The 17,183-nt window shown below is 42.2% G+C and overlaps 1 protein-coding gene across 1 annotated transcript in view; it reads left to right on the top strand.

Moving 5' to 3' along the window:
- CWH43 (cell wall biogenesis 43 C-terminal homolog) overlaps window positions 1-17,183 on the top strand; it is a 62,477-nt gene that overhangs the window by 18,637 nt on the left and 26,657 nt on the right. The window contains exons 8-12 of the mRNA XM_040625409.1: window positions 1,454-1,576; window positions 5,646-5,725; window positions 12,980-13,085; window positions 14,146-14,281; window positions 16,125-16,274. Coding sequence (XP_040481343.1) covers window positions 1,454-1,576; window positions 5,646-5,725; window positions 12,980-13,085; window positions 14,146-14,281; window positions 16,125-16,274 — 595 coding nt within the window. The remainder of the gene's footprint in view (window positions 1-1,453; window positions 1,577-5,645; window positions 5,726-12,979; window positions 13,086-14,145; window positions 14,282-16,124; window positions 16,275-17,183) is intronic.

Below are 17,183 nucleotides of genomic sequence, written 5' to 3'. Positions count from 1 at the left end.
AGTGGGGACAGCGCCATGCATGAAAGTAGACAAATACGGAATTACAGCTGGGGTGAGTGTTGCACAGAGGTCTAGAATTCCGCCGTACATCCCCCTTGGGCCCTTGGTATTTTTCCAACAGCTACATTTTCACATAAACTTTTCTACTCCCTGAGCTAGGCATCTGTCGGAAAGGCTGATTTGGAAGATATATATTTTTTAGTTATATGAAATGTTTAAAAACAACTGAGAATTCGCTATTTCTGGTAAACACCCATGCTCTCACCCACTGAGAGACAGATATTGCTGCATTTTCTCTGCAATCGTCTTGGCTTTGCAAACTGTGTATTTCTTCTGGTTTCTTTCAGGTGTGTGTGCTCTGTCCTGCTCTATCTTCTTGTCCAATGCCCTGCTTTTTTCTTACTCCAGCTTGCTTAGGGGTCTGCCATGCGGAGAAAACGAACAACAGTAAGAGCCATTCTAAGCATGAGTTTATTTCTTTAGAACGTTATGAATGATGCGCTTTTTGAATTTTTTTTCTCACTATTTACGGGACTGCAGAAATGGCTTTATTACAGCTGCATACAATGAAACTTTTTTTTTTTTTAGTAAGAGTGATGTATTGATAAGTCCACAAAAACTAAGACAAGTTGGTAATGTTCAGCATAGTTTTTAACATAATTGAAGAGAATCTGTATTAAATCAGAAACTAGTAATACATCTATCATCAAGTTAACTCCTGCTATTTCCTGAAAATTGCATATATATATATATTTTTTGCTAGCCTTCCACCTAAGCGTAACTTCTACTTGACACTTCCTAATTTAGATATTGTTCGGTCATACCTCTGTTTCCATTCTCATCGTGTAGGACTTGGGAAGGATGTAAACTTTACATATTAAGTTACATTGTAATGCATCCCCACGGAGCTCCCCTTCTTTGGCCCGCCTTATGGGCGCAGTGCGAAGCGCACCGTGCAGCCTGTGTGAGGACCACACCCCAGGCCAGAATTACTGTCGCCAACACAGCTGGATTAAGAATCTACATATCTTCCTCTGGTGCTCCTCAACCTGGTGCATTTGAGGTCTTTTCAGTGCAGAAAACTCAGTCCTTAAAGCAGTTCAGAAGTCTCCTTTCTCTGGTACTCCACGCTCCTCTCCAAAATCCACAACAAAGCACACTATGACCAACCTAACAACAAGGAAACACTCAGGAAATTAAAAGACATTCCTCACCGAGAAAAGGCTGGAGTCTTCTCATTTAAAGCGGGGTTCCTAGAACCCTTGCTGATATCTTAGGATCAATCCCAATTATCAAAAGCTCTACTAGAATAATTGCTTAGGCGCTGAGGTAAATTAACTCAACAACTGAATTTTCAGGGTATGTCCATTTAAATGAAGTCTAGGCTCCTGGAATTTACCATTGGGAGGATTTTTGGATTAAAATGTAATGTCCTTGCTTTCTCTTTTAACAGGGACAGTGATGCTAATTATTGGACTGAATATGCTATTTGGTCCTAAGAAAAGTCTTGACTTTCTTCAAACAAAAAATAGTCCTAAAGCACTTTTCAGAAAGAGTGAAAAATACATGAAACTTTGTAAGTTTTGCTTTCTTTTTTTTTTAAAGTCCTTAATTTTAATAAAATTTCAAACATATATGAAATTAAAGAGTATAATGAACCCTCATGTACCCTTCACCCAGTTCCAACAATTAGTAACATTTTGCCAGTGTTGTTAACAGCTGTCTTCCTTGCTGGTTTTGGTGAAATACTTCGAAGCAAATCTCTGACAGCCTCTCATTTCAACCACAAATACCCTGTATTAGTTTTGTTTCACTTCTCATGTAGATAAGATTACTTAACAGGTAGAATTTCTAAAATGCTTTGTTCTTATTAGAACTATTCTTATGTCAGACTATTTCAATTCTTGTTCTCCTTGTTGGGGAGCTTAAATATGTTAACACTTTGAATATTGATGAACTAGAAATCCAGATGTGAAGTTAGTTGACTATTCAATCTGACTAATTTCAAATGAACTGGATTAAATAAAAATGTTTATTGAAAGGATGACATTTGCAGATAGCATATTAGGATACAATGCACTACGTAACTACACAGGATACAAAGATGTATAAAAATAGGTCTCCATCCTCTGTGCCTTGATATTTTTATAAAGAAGACAAAACATTATAGTGTAAAGAGAAAATAAGCTAAACAAAATTGTAATATATTTCTAAAAGAGATGTCGCAAAGCCATAAGACCATTATGTAAACGCCTTCATATATGTTCCACCATAATTTGAAACGATTATATTACAATTTCGGGGACATTTTTAAAATTTAGAGTTTGTTTTGTGTGTTCTTGTGTTTTAGGTATATCTCCTAGGACCTGGTAGGTTTTGTTTGTTTTTAATCCTGACAAGCTTTGCCTTTAGTGTTGCCATTGTTGTTATTGGTAGCAGTAGTAGAATTAAGAACCAGAATTCTCTAGTTTACTCATCAGATTGAGGCATTTGGAACCATTTATTTACAGAGCTGTTTAGACAGTTCTGTGTAATTTTTTTAAAACAGCCTTTTTTTTTTTTAGAGCCATTTTTGGTTTGAGCAGAAAGTATAGGGATTCCCCATACACCCTCTGACCCCCATACACACAGCCTCCCCCACTATCAGTAACCCCCACCAGAGGTTATTATTACATTTATTATTATTATTATTATTATTATTATTTGAAGATTTATTTATTTGTTTGTTTAGAGAGAGAGCAGCGGGAGGGGCAGAGGGAGAGAGAATCCCAAGCAGACTCCACACTGAGCACGGAGGCTGATGCGGGACTTAGTCTCACGACCCTGAGATCACGACCCGAGCGGAAACCAAGCTGGACGCTTAACCGACTGCACCATCCGGGCACCCCTCTTCTTACCTTTATTATAACTGAGGAGGGTACACTGACATTATCATTATCACCCAGGGTCCATGGTTTACTTTCGGGCTTGCTCTTGCGGTTGCACACGCTGTGGGTCTGGACAGATGTGGAATGATACGTACCCATCATTAGAGTGTCATACAGAGTAATTTCACTGCCTTAAAAATCCTCTGGGCTCTGCCTGTTCATCCTTCCCTGCCTCTGCCAGTGGCAACCACTATCTTTGTCTTTAAAAAAAAAAAAGAATAGATTTTACTTTTTAGAGCAGTGTTAGATGTACAGATCTGTCGAGGACACAGTATGGAGTTCCTTCATACAGCCCCTCACACCCGCGCCTCCACAGAGACGGTGATGCTGTCCACGCTTGCCATCGTTACTGACATCGCGCCCGCGTGCTATGGTTGTTATGACTGGTGAGCCAGTCCTGACACATTGTTACTAAGTGAAGTCCATAGTTTACAGCAGAGTTCGCTCTTCCTGTGGTATGTCCTGTGGGTTTTGACAAATGTACGATGACATCTACCTACCATTACAGCGTCTCACAGAATAGTTTGGCTACCTTAAACATCCCCTGTGCTCCACCCGTTCGTCCTTCTGTCCTTCTTCCAAACCCTGGCAACTACTCATCTTTTTACAGTCACCATTGGTTTGCCTGTTCTAGACCTTCAGTCTCGTCTTTCAGCTTGAAAATGTGATCTAGTTTTGTTGTGGTTTCTCAGGCATTATCCTTTATTTCTGTCATCTTACTTTGCTTTTGCTTTTTCTACTTTCTCTGGGTATATTTCTCCCTCTTTTTCTTCTTGTTTTCTTTTGCATTGATTGGGCTTTCTTATGCTTTTTTTCTTATCCCCTCCTTCCTACCCCTCTTTCTAGTTTGGAAATTATACCTTCAATTTCTATTCTTTTAGTAGTTGGATTTTTTTTTTTTCCTGCTCTCAGCACATTAAAGATACTGTTCTGTTATCTGGCTTCAGTTTTCGCTGTTGAGAAGTCAGCTGTCAGTGTAATCTCTGCTCCTTTGGAGATCATCTGCCTTTTTTCTCTGGCAGCTCTTAGGGTTTCTCTTTGTTTTGGATGCTGGGGTTTCACGGTCTATTTGGATGTGGTTCCCACCCTGCCCCTGCCCCTTCCGTCTTCCCCCCATCTTGCTTGTTAGTGTTTGGGCTTTCTGAATCTGAAGAGTCATGTCTTTTATCACCTCTGGAAAATTCTCAGTTTTATTTCTGCAAATATTGCCGCTTTTCCATTCCTTCTCTTCTTCCTGTTTGACTCCAGTTAGATTGTGCTGGATCTTCTTAGTAGCTTCTCCGTGTCCCTTAGCCTCTTTCATAGTATCTACCTTTGTTCTTAAGCCGTCCCTTGCACTAATTCTCTATTCAGCTCTGTGTACTACCTTTCTTGTCCACTGTGATTCTAACTGCAATTATTATATTTATTACATCATTCGATTTCTAGAAGTCTATCTTATTTCTTCACACTTTCTCCCAATCATTAATTTAATCTCCTATTTCTTAGTCATCCTGTTGAATACCCTCTTATTTTTTGACACATGTTAAGCATGCTTGTTTTGTATTCTGATTCTAAAAGCTGCAATATCTGAAGTGTTTGTAAGTTTGATTTTACAGGGCTTTTGTCCCCTGCTGGTTACTGCTCATGGAGACCTGTTTTCTTGCATATTATTTATTGTATATATTTATGATTTATTTTTACTTTAAGCTCATGGTTCTTGGAATATTTTCAGGGAAGATCCCTTAAAACCTGAGTTGCAGGGGTGCCTGGGTGGCTCAGTCGGTTAAGCATCTTGCCTTGGCTCAGGTCACGATCTCAGGGTCCTGGATCAAGCCCCACATCAGGCTCCCTGGTCAGCAGTGGAGTCTGCTTCTCTCTCTTCCTCTCCCTCTGTGATCTCTCTTGCTCTCACTCAATCTCAAATAAATAAACAATATCTTTAAAAAAACCAAACAAACCCGAGTTGCAAGTATGGATAATGCATACATATCACACATGAAAATTAACCCAGGAGTTAGACATTTCTCCTTTGCACAAAATCCTTGACTAATAGATTTAATAATTTCATAAAATTATTATTTTCACTCAAATATAATTAATATACAGTACTATATTAGTTTCAGATTTACAGTATAATGATTCAACAACTCTATCCATTAGTGCTCAACACAAGAGTACTCTTAATCCCCTTCACCTATTTCACCATCCCCCAACCACCTCCCCTCTGGTGACCATCAGTTTGTTCTCTATAGTTAAGAGTCTGGGTCTTTTTTTTTTTTTTTTTGTCTCTTTTTTCTGTGTTCATTTGTTTTGTTAAATTCCACACATGAGTGAAATCATATAGTATTTGTCTTTCTCTGACTGACTTATTTCACTTAGCATTATTCCCTCTACATCCATCCATGTCATTGCAAATGGCAAGATTTCATTCTCTTTTTGATGGCTGAGTAATATTCCATTGTGAATATATATACCACATGTTCTTTATCCATTCATCTATGCAAGCTGGTGCAGCCACTATGGAAAACAGTATGGGGGTTCTTCGAAAAAGTAAAAATAGAACTACCATGTGATCCAGCAATTCCTCTTCTGGGTATTTACCCAAAGAAAATGAAAACATGAATTTGAAAAGATCTGTGTGCCCCTATGTTTATTACAGCATTATTTACAAAAAAAAATATTTTTAAAAAGACAAACTTAGTTTCTTTTAAACAATGATTTCTTCTTTCTGTTTAGTGTTGTGGCTGCTTGTTGGTGTAGGGCTCTTGGGATTAGGACTACGGCATAAAACCTATGAGAGGAAACTGGGCAAAGGGGTAAGTAATGAAAACTTTTGATACAGAATTTTTTATGGTGTGTATGCATGTGCATGTATTTGTACACTTTTCATTATGCTTGACCTGTAGATCTGCATTTCATGACTTCAGGGCCCTGTAAACCATCTCTTGAAACCTTAGGTCGTAGGCTGATAACATAATAGGACTATGTCATGAAGTTGGGTTCTTGGAATAGACCCATGTTTTAAAGGCAAGATGCTCATAATTTTGTTGTATGAAGTTATATTTTCCATTCCATGATTTAACATATCTAAACGATGAAATAAAGAACTACTTTATAATGGGCATTTTGGTGCTGTTTGGCAGACAACTGCTGAAGGCAGCAATGTGAGAGTCTGATTTAAAAACGATCTTATAGGGGCGCCTGGGTGGCACAGCGGTTAAGGCGTCTGCCTTCGGCTCAGGGCGTGATCCCGGCATTCCGGGATCGAGCCCCACGTCAGGCTCCTCCACTATGAGCCTGCTTCTTCCTCTCCCACTCCCCCTACTTGTGTTCCCTCTCTCGCTGGCTGTCTCTATCTCTGTCAAATAAATAAATAAAAATCTAAAAAATCTAAAAAATCTAAAAAAAAATAAAAATAAAAAATAAAAATAAAAAAAAAAAATAAAAACGATCTTATAGATAATTCTTGAATTTGAAGATTTGGGTAGCTTGTGTATTGATGGGTCATGGAAGTTTTCCTGTCTTCCTTTTCTCTCTTGCTGTCTACAGTTGTAAATGTTTTATTGTCCTTTCTCTTCTAGGTAGGTGGGCAGAAGAAAGAGTAGTAAGTTGCAGTGTTGTACTTTGTCTCTCCTCTGGTGAAGTTCGATGTGTTTCATAATGCAGTTAGAATTACAGTTTTGGCTAAAGCAGGATTTGAGGGTTGACTTTGAATTTTAGTATTCTATATTACCAGGCAGATTTTTTCATATAAATAAAAAACTATACTGAAGACAGAGACCACACTTCTCTTATTTACCTTTGTAATTCCAGCACCTCAGAAAGTGCTTGGCACATATTCAGAACTCAGTAGATCTTTCTTTTTTCTTTTTCTTTTTTTTTTGGTAACTATTCTTTAGTAAGTAAATAATTCATGATATGGTCTCTCTCTTTTGTCCTTTAATTGTTAGTTGTTGTTATTGCAACATAATGTCAGTCAGAAAAAGACACCTGGGGCGCCTGGGTGGCACAGCGGTTAAGCGTCTGCCTTCGGCTCAGGGCGTGATCCCGGTGTTGTGGGATTGAGCCCCACATCAGGCTCCTCCGCTGTGAGCCTGCTTCTTCCTCTCCCACCCCCCCGCTTGTGTTCCCTCTCTCGCTGGCTGTCTCTGTCTTTGTCGAATAAATAAATAAAATCTTTAAAAAAAAAAAAAAAGAAGAAGACACCTAATGTCAGCCAGGGACTCATTTTAAAAAGAGTCATTCCAGTTGGATTTATTACCTGTTTAAAATTGACGCATGCACGCATTCATTCATTTGATAAACGCTTACTAGATGTCTCTTGTGTACCTGGTTCCAGGGGTACAGAGGTAAATAAGTTGGACAAGACCCCCGCCCTCGTGGAGTTTACATTCTAGCAGGGAGAAAGATGGTATTCAGAGAAACAAATAGACCATCACGTTAGATCAGGCTGCTCGGAAGTAGGGTCATGGAGCAGAGAGTAACGGGGTCTGGTGCTTAGAGAAGGCTGCTCTGAGGACAGGATGAAATTTGAGTTGAGACTTGAAAGCTAAAATGAAGCCAGTTCTTCACAGAGCCAGGGGTGAGGATTCGGGCAGGGGCATGCGTGGGGCCGAGGGGAAGTAAGTGTGGTGTGTTTGAGGCCCCCCAGGATGGCCAGTGTGGCTGAGACTTGGTGGGTAAGGGGAAGAGTGGTAGAAGATGAGGGAGAGGCAGGGAGGATCCCATCATAGATGGCCTCACACAGCGCAGTGAGGCGTCCTCATTTGATTTTTCTTGCAGTGGGAACCACTGGAGTAGTTCGCGCAGGAGCATGAAGAAACATGACATATATATATATCAGTTTGGCTGCTCTGTGAAGAATGGATTGTAGAGTAGAAGCAGGGAGAGAAGTTACAAGGCTTTTTCAGTTGTCCAGGAGAGAGACCATGGACGTTTGGGTGGGCGTGGTGGGTAATGGAGTTAGGGAGAAGTGGATAGACTTAGAATATACAGTTGACCCTTGAACAACCTGAATTTGAACTGTGCCAGTAGACTTACGTGCATATTTTTTTCAATAAGTATGTTGGAAAGTTTTTTTGTAGATTTGCAACAATTTGAAAAAACTTGCAGGCAAACTGCCCTACCTAGAATACTGAAAAATTTCAGAAAAAGGTTGGTTATGAATGCATAAATTATATGTTGATACTAGTCTTTTTGTCATTTAGTAATAGAGTATACACAAATTTATTATAAAAAATTAAAATATATCAAAACTTGTGCACACAAACCCAGATCGTACACGGCACCATTTGTAGGGGACAGAAATGTAAACAAACGTAAGGGTGCCGTATTAAGTCATAAGTGCATAACATTAGCTGTGCTACATACCATGCTACTGTCATAATTTCGCAGCCACCTCCTGTTGCTATTGCAGTGAGCTCGAGTGTTGTATCAGTTTAAAATGCTGTGTGGTGCTAATCTCCAGGCAAGCAGTTTGTCTCTAGTAAATTTCTTATTACAGTAAAAAGTGATCTCTTGGGGCATCTGGGTGGCTCAGGCAGTCAAGCGTCCCACTCTAGATTTCAGCTCAGGTCGTGATCTCGGAGTCGTGCGATCAAGCCCTGTCTTGGACTCAGAGTAGAGTCCGCTTGTCCCTCTCCCTCTGCTCCTCCCCTTGTTCTCTCTCTCTCGCTCGCTTGCTCACTCAAATAAATAAATAAATGAATAAAATCTTTAAAAAAAAAAAGGCGATCTCTTGTGGTTCTCATGTGTTTTTGTCTGTAAACCACAGACCTTGAATAACCCCACGGGACCCATGGAGAGTACCACTAGTGATGCTAGAAGGGCTCCCAAGAAGCAGAGAACAGTCAGGACGAGAAAAAGTTGATTGCCTGGTATCCTATAGACTGGGGTCTGCAGCCGCATTCACTAACACTTGAGAGACATGAATCCAGCGTAAGGACCACTGTAAAAAAAGAAAAGGGAATTTGTGAAGCTGTTGCTGCAGCCAAACCCGCAGGCATGAAAACCTTACACTTTTTGCAAAATACCTTTTTATCTCATATTGAAAATGCAACTTTTGTGTGGGTGCAGGATTGCTGTCAGAAAGGCACACCTATAGACTAATACGACTTGAGAAAAGGTGAGCTCATTATATAACAACAAAGCAAACGGAAGGTGAAAGATCTAAAGCTGGAGAATTTAATTTTGGAAAGGTTTGGCTTAAAAAAATGTCAAGATAACAGGAGAAGCAGCTTCTGCCCACCAAGGGACAGCAGACGAGTTCCCAGACACCATTAAGGACATCACTGAGGAGAAAGAATATCTGCCTGAACAGGTTTCTAGTGCAGGTGCAAGTGCCCTATTGTGGGGAAAAAAAATGGCACGAAGTGTATCTATTAGTATGGAAAGCCAGCACGAGGATTTAAGACGGGCGGGGTGTGCCATCCACTGTTTTGTGCAAACGCAGCTGGGCTTATGATGAGGACTCTCTTTACCTAAAAGCTGCTTGACCCTGAGCCTTTGATGGGAAAGATAAACACCAGCTACCAGTCTTTTGACTGTACAACAAGGAGGCCTGGGCAATGGGAACCTTTTTTCTGGATAGGTTCCATCGATGCTTTGTCCCTGAAGCCAGAAAGTACCTTGCCGGTAAGGACGGCCTTTTATGGTTTTTTTGATATAAGACAATGCCCCGGCCACCCAGGACCCCATGCATTCAACACCAAAGGCACCGACGTGGTCTGCTTGCCCCCACACACGTCTGTGATTCAGCCTCTAGATCAGGGAGTCATGGCCCTTTAAGGCCCATTCCACATAGCACTCTGTGAAGGAATTGTCAATGCTATGGAGGAGAACCCTGACAGACAGGACATCATGAAAGTCTGGAAGGATCACAGCACCAAAGGATTATTAGCGAAAGCCACAAAAGCCATCAAGCTCAAGACAGTACACTCCTGCTGGAGAAAACTGTGTCCAGATGTTGTGCGTGACTTCACGGAGTTTATGACAGGGCCAGTCAAGGGAGTCCTGACGGGGATTGTGGATAGTGGCAAAATGGTGGAGGCTGAAGGGTTTTAAGATATGAACCTTGGCGAAATTCAAGAGCTAACAGACAGCACCCCAGAGGAATGGACAGAAGACAACCTGATGGAGAGGAGGGCTTCTGCACCAGTGCCAGACGATGAGAAAGATGCAGAAGAAGCGGCCCCAGAAAACAGACCGACATTAGACAATCCGGCAGAAGGGGTCTGACTCTGTGAGCCTGCTTCTGACTTTTCTTACGACACAGACCCTTCCAGGACAGGGGCACTCACCCTAAAGCAAATGGTGGAAGAAGGACTGGACCATATAGAAACATTTTTAGGGAAATGGAAAAGCAAGGAAGACAATAAGGACAATATATTTCCAGAAAGTTACACTGAGTGGGCCTGCCTCTCCTTTCTTCTCCTCTACCTCTGGGACCCCTGAGGCAGCAAGACCACCCCTTCCCTTCCTCCTCTTCCTCAGCCTTCTCAACGTGAGCACAGTGAGGATGAAGACCTAATGATGGTCCACTTCCACTCCATGAATTGTAAATAATCATCAGGCCATACACTTAATCAGTCTATCTGGTGTGTGTGTGTGTGTGTGTGTGTGTGTGTGTGTGAAAATCGAATACCTATACGGCAAGAACTGTAGGAGACGTTCGGGGTCATCATTGGCCTTGCCGCCTACGTATTCATCGCACAGAACAGGGAGTGCAAGACTGCTCTGGAGGGGACAGCCTAGCCTTATGTAGGCCTCACGTGAGTGTATTTAATGTAAAATTAATAACATCTCCATTTTCCTGCTGTTTTATAACTCTGCTTTCAAAGAATTCTTTTACTGTATAGTATGTCTCTCTCTCTCTCTCATAATTGGAGAAACTGTGTATCAGTCTATCATTACATGGAAGTGCTTTTTAAAAAAAATGTAACAGTGTTTCCAAACTGCATTACAATTATGACTGTAATACTGTATGCCATAAAAATTGGATAACGATGCATTCATCAGTGTATAGGCTAGGCTGCCGTGAAGCAGCCATATCGATTACACTAGGTCACCATAAAACAGACATATTGCTGCTGCTTCATTATCAGTGCATGAACTGTTATAGCTGCAAGTAAATACGAAGTTCTTTTTCACATTATCTTTTCATTTTTGTTGTCTACTGTTAGTAATACATGTAACATCTACAGTGTTTTGTAACGTATAAGACAATGTTGATATAGGTACTGATAGACGATTTATACTGTGAACAGATGTTGTAAACTTACAGTCTCAGCAACTAGAGCACAGGACTGGGAATGTGTTTTCCCTTCCTTATGATGTTCTTAATCACATCTTCTTTTCTCTAGCTTACTTTAGTATAAGAATACAGTGTATAATAGAATGTACAAACTATGTGCTAATCGCCTGTTATGTTATTGGTAAGGCTTCCAGTCAACAGTAGGCTATTCATAGTTATGGTTTTGGGGAGTCAAAAGTTACACGTGGATTTCCAACTGTGAGGGGGACAGCGCCCCTAACTCCCATGTTGTTCCAGAGTCAATGGTATTCTGAAAGTAGAGTTGATAGGATATGCTAATGGATTTGATGTTGCTGAATGGGGAGAAAGAAGGAATCAAGAATGACTTTGGCTTGAGCAACTGGATTGAGGGTGGTGGCGTTTATTGACAGGGGAAGAATGAGAGAATAACAGGTTTTGGAGTGATGAAATCCAGTTAATTATAATTACAGAGTTATGTGAAAAGGGATAGCTTGATGAATATATCATGCCTCTTGAAATCCCTGTTGATGGTTCCATTCTCTTTATATGACATTCACTCAACTGGATGATCTTTCCTGTATAAGGGTGAAAAGCCCAGCTTACTGGGCTGGGTAGCACACTGAGCTGTTTATGTTACCTAGTGCCCCCCCCCCATTCTAAAGAGGTTGCTACTTATCTTTCTCCCAACCTGAACTTGTATGGTCCACTTTAAGTTGCTTTTCCAGTCGTGCTGGTCGATTTGTTCTAATCTAGCCATACTCTTTCTCAGAATCCCTGTGATAGATCAGTTAGGTATTCATTTGAGATGGATGGTTAGGGTTGGGCAGTGATTCTCTGACTAAGCCCATGGACCCAAAAGATGAACTCTCCAAGGGGGCTGTGCTCCTGAACGTTGGCCTTGCAAGGACAGCAGGGGGGTAACAACATGTATAACTCAGTCAGAATCAGCAGACTGCTTTATAGATCTATTGAAGTACTCTACGTATCCCCCTGTGATCTCATTCCTCTCCTGTGCAAGGGTGGCCTCTATCTGGAATATGGTGTTTATCATTTTCACACATTTCTTTATTCTGTTACTGCCTACAGTATAACCCCAGATGATACTGGTTTTTCCATGTTTTTGACTTTACCTAAATGACACCTGACATGTACATTTTGCAACTTGTTTTTTTAATTAATTTTTTAAAGATTTTTTTTTAAATTTACTTATTTGACAGAGAGACAGTGAGAGAAGGAACACAAGCGGAGGGGGGGCGGAGAGGCAGAAGCAGGCTTCCCGATGAGCAGGGAGCCCTGACTCGGGGCTCGATCCCAGGACCCTGGGATCAGGACCTGAGCCGAAGGCAGACGCTTAATGACTGAGCCACCCAGGCGCCCCATCTTTTTTAATTTAAAATCACCTTGACAAGACTGATCCGCATGGAAATATGCAGCCCCAGCTCATTTATTAGGGCTGTGTTGTATTCCATTTTATGTACGTGACACCACTTACTCATCCATTTTCCTATTTTTCCTCTTGAAACAACAGCCAGGTTGCTTCTAATTTTTTGCTATTATGAATAATGCTTGTTATAAATGCTCACTTTCCAAATATTCCTAATTTCTAAGCTTAAGCTAGAAGTTCACAGAAGATTTATTATGAGAATACCATCTAGCAAAGAGTACCTTATTTTTATGGATCAAATGTGGGCAAATTCACCAAGAAAATTCCTTTGCTGAAATATGAATTCTGGTAGCAAGGTGGAGAAACTGCCACCATTCATAGTCATCCTAAATTATCCTTAACACTACTCCTCAGGCACCGGCCACAGATGTCTCTGCTGCCATCTGGCCTTTCAGGTTTGGCTACGACAACAAAGGGTGGTCCAGTCTAGAAAGAGCGGCTCAAGTACTCAATCAAACAGGTGAGTCTTTTATTGGAATCAGTTCCAGGTTTTGAGAAACTACTATTGTTATTTTTATTTTGAACAAGATCGTAAGTAACAGGAGGAGGTTTTGCTGGGTCATAAACTAATCTCTTAAAAAGGCTTTACTCTGGTGGGCAGCTGCAGAAGGATTAAGTTTCTACCACCACATCTGTCTTCGAGAGCAATTAATTCGGTTAATTCTGAACAAAGCCTCATACTGAGCATCTGCAGGGAGTTCTTGTCATGCCTTTGCTCTTAGAGATACTCCGGCTGCTGCCTTCTGCTGCGTGGGGACCCACTGTTGGGGATCAGAAAGCAGCTGGGTTAAAGGCAGAATGGGTCAGAGTGATGCTCATTTGTGAAGCAGGTTGCTCTCAAGAGCCTAAGGGCCAGTTTTTAAGTTTCCGTGTCCTGGGGTGTTGATCTTTGTATGAAGCATCCTTTCAAAGATGCCGGTATTTGGTTCTTAGATGAACTTCGTGGAGCATGGAGCAAAATGCAGAAAGGGCTAAACTGTTCTGGTTAGTCCTAATGATAACCATGTCTCCTGAGAAATTGCTGGGGGTCTGTGCAATTCTAATGCCTCTGAGAAATTTCCACGCCCTTCGTCCTGATTATAGGCCTCGGAGGTACCACTGGCCAGGGTCTGAAAAAACCAGGACGCTTCTGTGCCAATACCATGGAGGTGTTTTCCCAGGAGTAAAATGCTGTTGCATACCACTCTATTATTTCTGAACATCAGTTGGGTATTTGAGAAAGGCATTATGCTTATTTTAAATTTTGGGAAAGATGTTAAAAATATTAGAAAATTTAGAGATTATGCTCTTATTCTTTCCTGCATTTCTTTAAGGTGTCCCATGTTTTAATTACCTTCTGAACATGGGAAAACTCCTTTTATAGCTCAGGTTTGATCGGCTTCACTTCAGTGACTCATTAGAAATTACTTTGTTTTTTTTTATTATTTATGAGGAAAGGCAAAGGGTTTAAGAATAAAGTTTTGCTAATTGTTTTTGCACAACTGTGATGACTCACTGTGTGCATTTTTCCCCCTGAATAGGTGCAGATTTCATAACGATTTTGGAGAGTGACGCCTCTAAGCCCTATATTGGGAACAATGACTTAACCATGTGGTTAGGGGAGAAGTTGGGTTTCTATACTGACTTTGGCCCAAGCACGAGGGATCACACTTGGGGGTGAGTGTACCTTGGGAACGTGGCCCCGAAGACCAGGCAGCATGGGCTTTGAGGGGAAAGTTGATGTTGTCACACCTTAGTCCTCTCTGAGTATGTCCCGGGGTGCTTCCTGGCGGGATGAGGAGGTGTGGAAGATATACATGTTCCATGAGTGCTTGAAAGGTATTTTCAGTTCTTCAGCATTATAAACCGTTCATTGCAGGAGCCGAGGTTACAATGCTAAGCATGTCTGACTTGATGCTGTGTGCATGGGGCTTACGTCCTAGTGTGAAGAAAGAGAAAAGAAACATGTAGACATGGAGATAAATAAGAATTTGAGGTGGTGGTAAGCGCTATGTAGAAAAGGAAAGTGACTGGGGAGGAGGAGCAAGGGGGATGGTCAGAATGGTCTCTGTGAAGACCTCATGATGAGAAGGACCCAGGATCCAACCTCGGGAAGAGGAGGGGACTGCCGGTGTAAACACTTCAGGCAGGATCAGGCTTGGTGAGCCTGACTGTGGGGACTGAGGGGGAGCTGGTAAGAAATGAGGTCAAGGGCAGGCCCCTGATCTTAGAGAGCCATATAGTCCACGCTGAGGACTGAGTAATTCAGTTTTGATGGGAAAACATTGGCTGTTTTCAGATGGGAGCTTTCTGATCTGATTTACATTTTTAAAAAAAGATTTTATTTACTTATTTGACAGAGACAGCGAGAGAGGGAACACAAGCAAGGGGAGTGTGAGAGGGAGAAGCAGGCTTCCCGCTGAGCAGGGAGCCTGATGTGGGCCTCCATCCCAGGACCCTGGGATCATGACCTGAGCCGAAGGCAGACGCTTAATGGCTGAGCCATCCAGGTGCCCCTGATCTGATTTACATTTTAAAAAGATCATTCTGGCTGCTCCCAGAACAGCTTCTTCGGGACAAGAGTGGGAAGGAGCAGGGAGACAGGTGATGAGGTAGGCGTACTAGCACAGGTGAGAGATGATGGTGGGAGCCGTGGACATGGAGAGAAGGGGGCACGTTCAGGAACTACTTTGGAATAGAGCTGACAGGACTTGCTGATGGTTTAGGTGTCAGGCGCCGGGAAGGGACAAGGGCATCATCGCCGTTTTTTCCCTGAATACATGATAGAGATGGTGCTGTTTAATGGATGGGACCGACCAGCCAGAGCAGCTGGACTGTGCTAAATTTGAGATGCCTCTGGATTAGTTCAGTTATGTCCCATAGAAAGTTGCATGCAGCCTGGAGGGCCAAGTGGGACAGGACAAGGGACATGTATGTAGATTCAGGTAGCATCACTGTAGAGATGTTCCTGCTGGAGGGACTCCATCAGGGGCCAGAGAGAGACAGTGCCCGCAGCCGGGGAAGACAGCTGGCTGCGGTCTGAGCTCCGCTCATTCTTGTCATATGTAGTTCTTGGCCTTGGAGTGGGGTAGAGCATGTTTTCATATCTTCATCGGACAGTTTGTAATTTCTAATTTTGTAAATTGTTACTCCGTGTCCTTGCTGGGAAGATTGTACATTCCCAAATGTGCTGATTGATATTAGAATTGTTTATGCAAATATGTTGCCACAGTAACAATGCAAGGAGAATGGATTTGTGTATTACTAATTCTGCCCTTTTTGTATCTCCATAGCATCTATTAAAACAGAGTTGATGGCGCTGTGCTTAGTGACACAGCGAGACGCGCTAAATAGCAGAGATTTATGGCCCTGTCAAGCTGACTACGCGTTAGTGCTCTGAACGGCCCTCAGTGGTTTGCCTGAAGTGCGACAGGTCCCTTTTTAACACCTGTGCTTAGTCCTGTCTCCACGATATGGTGAGACCAACGGTGATGCACTGTTTCTTTTCATTCCAATGCAGGATTATGGTTTTGTCACGATACCCAATTGTGAAATCAGAGCATCACCTTCTTCCGTCACCAGAGGGCGAGATCGCACCAGCCATCACACTGACCGTTAACATCTCGGACAAACTGGTGGATTTTGTGGTGACACACTTTGGGAATCATGAGTGGGTTTCTTTGGTCTTTCTAATAGTACCCAAATGCCAAGAGATAGGATTAATACATCACTTTGATTTCCATGCACTGACCTTTCTTCTTCTTTTTGCTCCCAAAGTATTCTTCCTTATGCAGCTGGTTTTAAGAATGGGGCATAGAGACCTTCGAGATGCAGGCCGTCCTTAGTGATGGTACAGGGCAGCAGCCGTGTGATGCCGTGTGAGCCAGCAGTGGTGTGCTAAGTGCAATACTCTACACAATTAGGGCCATTATAGCCCCACTTTACAGATGAAGACTGTGGACTGAGAGAGGTTAGATGACTTGTCAGATGGGGTCACGTGGTGAGGCATTAGGTAGACCCAACTCAGAGCCGGCTCATACTTGGGATCACGTGCTAAATCAGACTACAGAAAAAGGAAATTTCCTTTTCCTACAGGATTATTACTGTTGGGATTTGAGGGTACTAAATGACAATTCCCTTTGCCCTTGTGTTTTCACAGTCCACTGATGGGCAGGCAGGGGAATCTGGCAGGGAGATCAGAGTATCTCTCATTTCTGATCAAAGTATCTCTTATTTCTGATAAACCTATGTGGGCGACAAGGCTTAAGTGTGTCCACATGGGCCTGCTGACACATTCCCCCCAACAACACAGGAAACGTACTCCCCCAAAGCAGCACACCTACCAGCAAGGGCAGAGTTTGCCCCGTCAAACTCTCCCCTAGGTAGAGAGAACGTGCCAAAAACACCCTGTCTGCAAGCTGGCAGGTTCCAGGGAGAAGAGAGAGGAAGGAATTGAGACAAGCATGCCCAGTTCATTCTGCCAAACTCAAGTAGTTAGAAAAGTCCTCCCCAAAAGTAAAAGGTGAGAGAGCGAGGCCAGACATGGTTTTCTAAACAAGTCCTCCTATAAGGGGACATG

This window comes from Ursus maritimus, unplaced genomic scaffold (genome assembly GCF_017311325.1).
Source record: "Ursus maritimus isolate PB19 unplaced genomic scaffold, ASM1731132v1 scaffold_8, whole genome shotgun sequence".
Classification (NCBI taxonomy): Eukaryota; Metazoa; Chordata; class Mammalia; order Carnivora; family Ursidae; genus Ursus; species Ursus maritimus.
The sequence above is the reverse complement of the archived record's forward strand: the minus strand, read 5'-3'. Positions and strand labels throughout refer to the sequence as shown.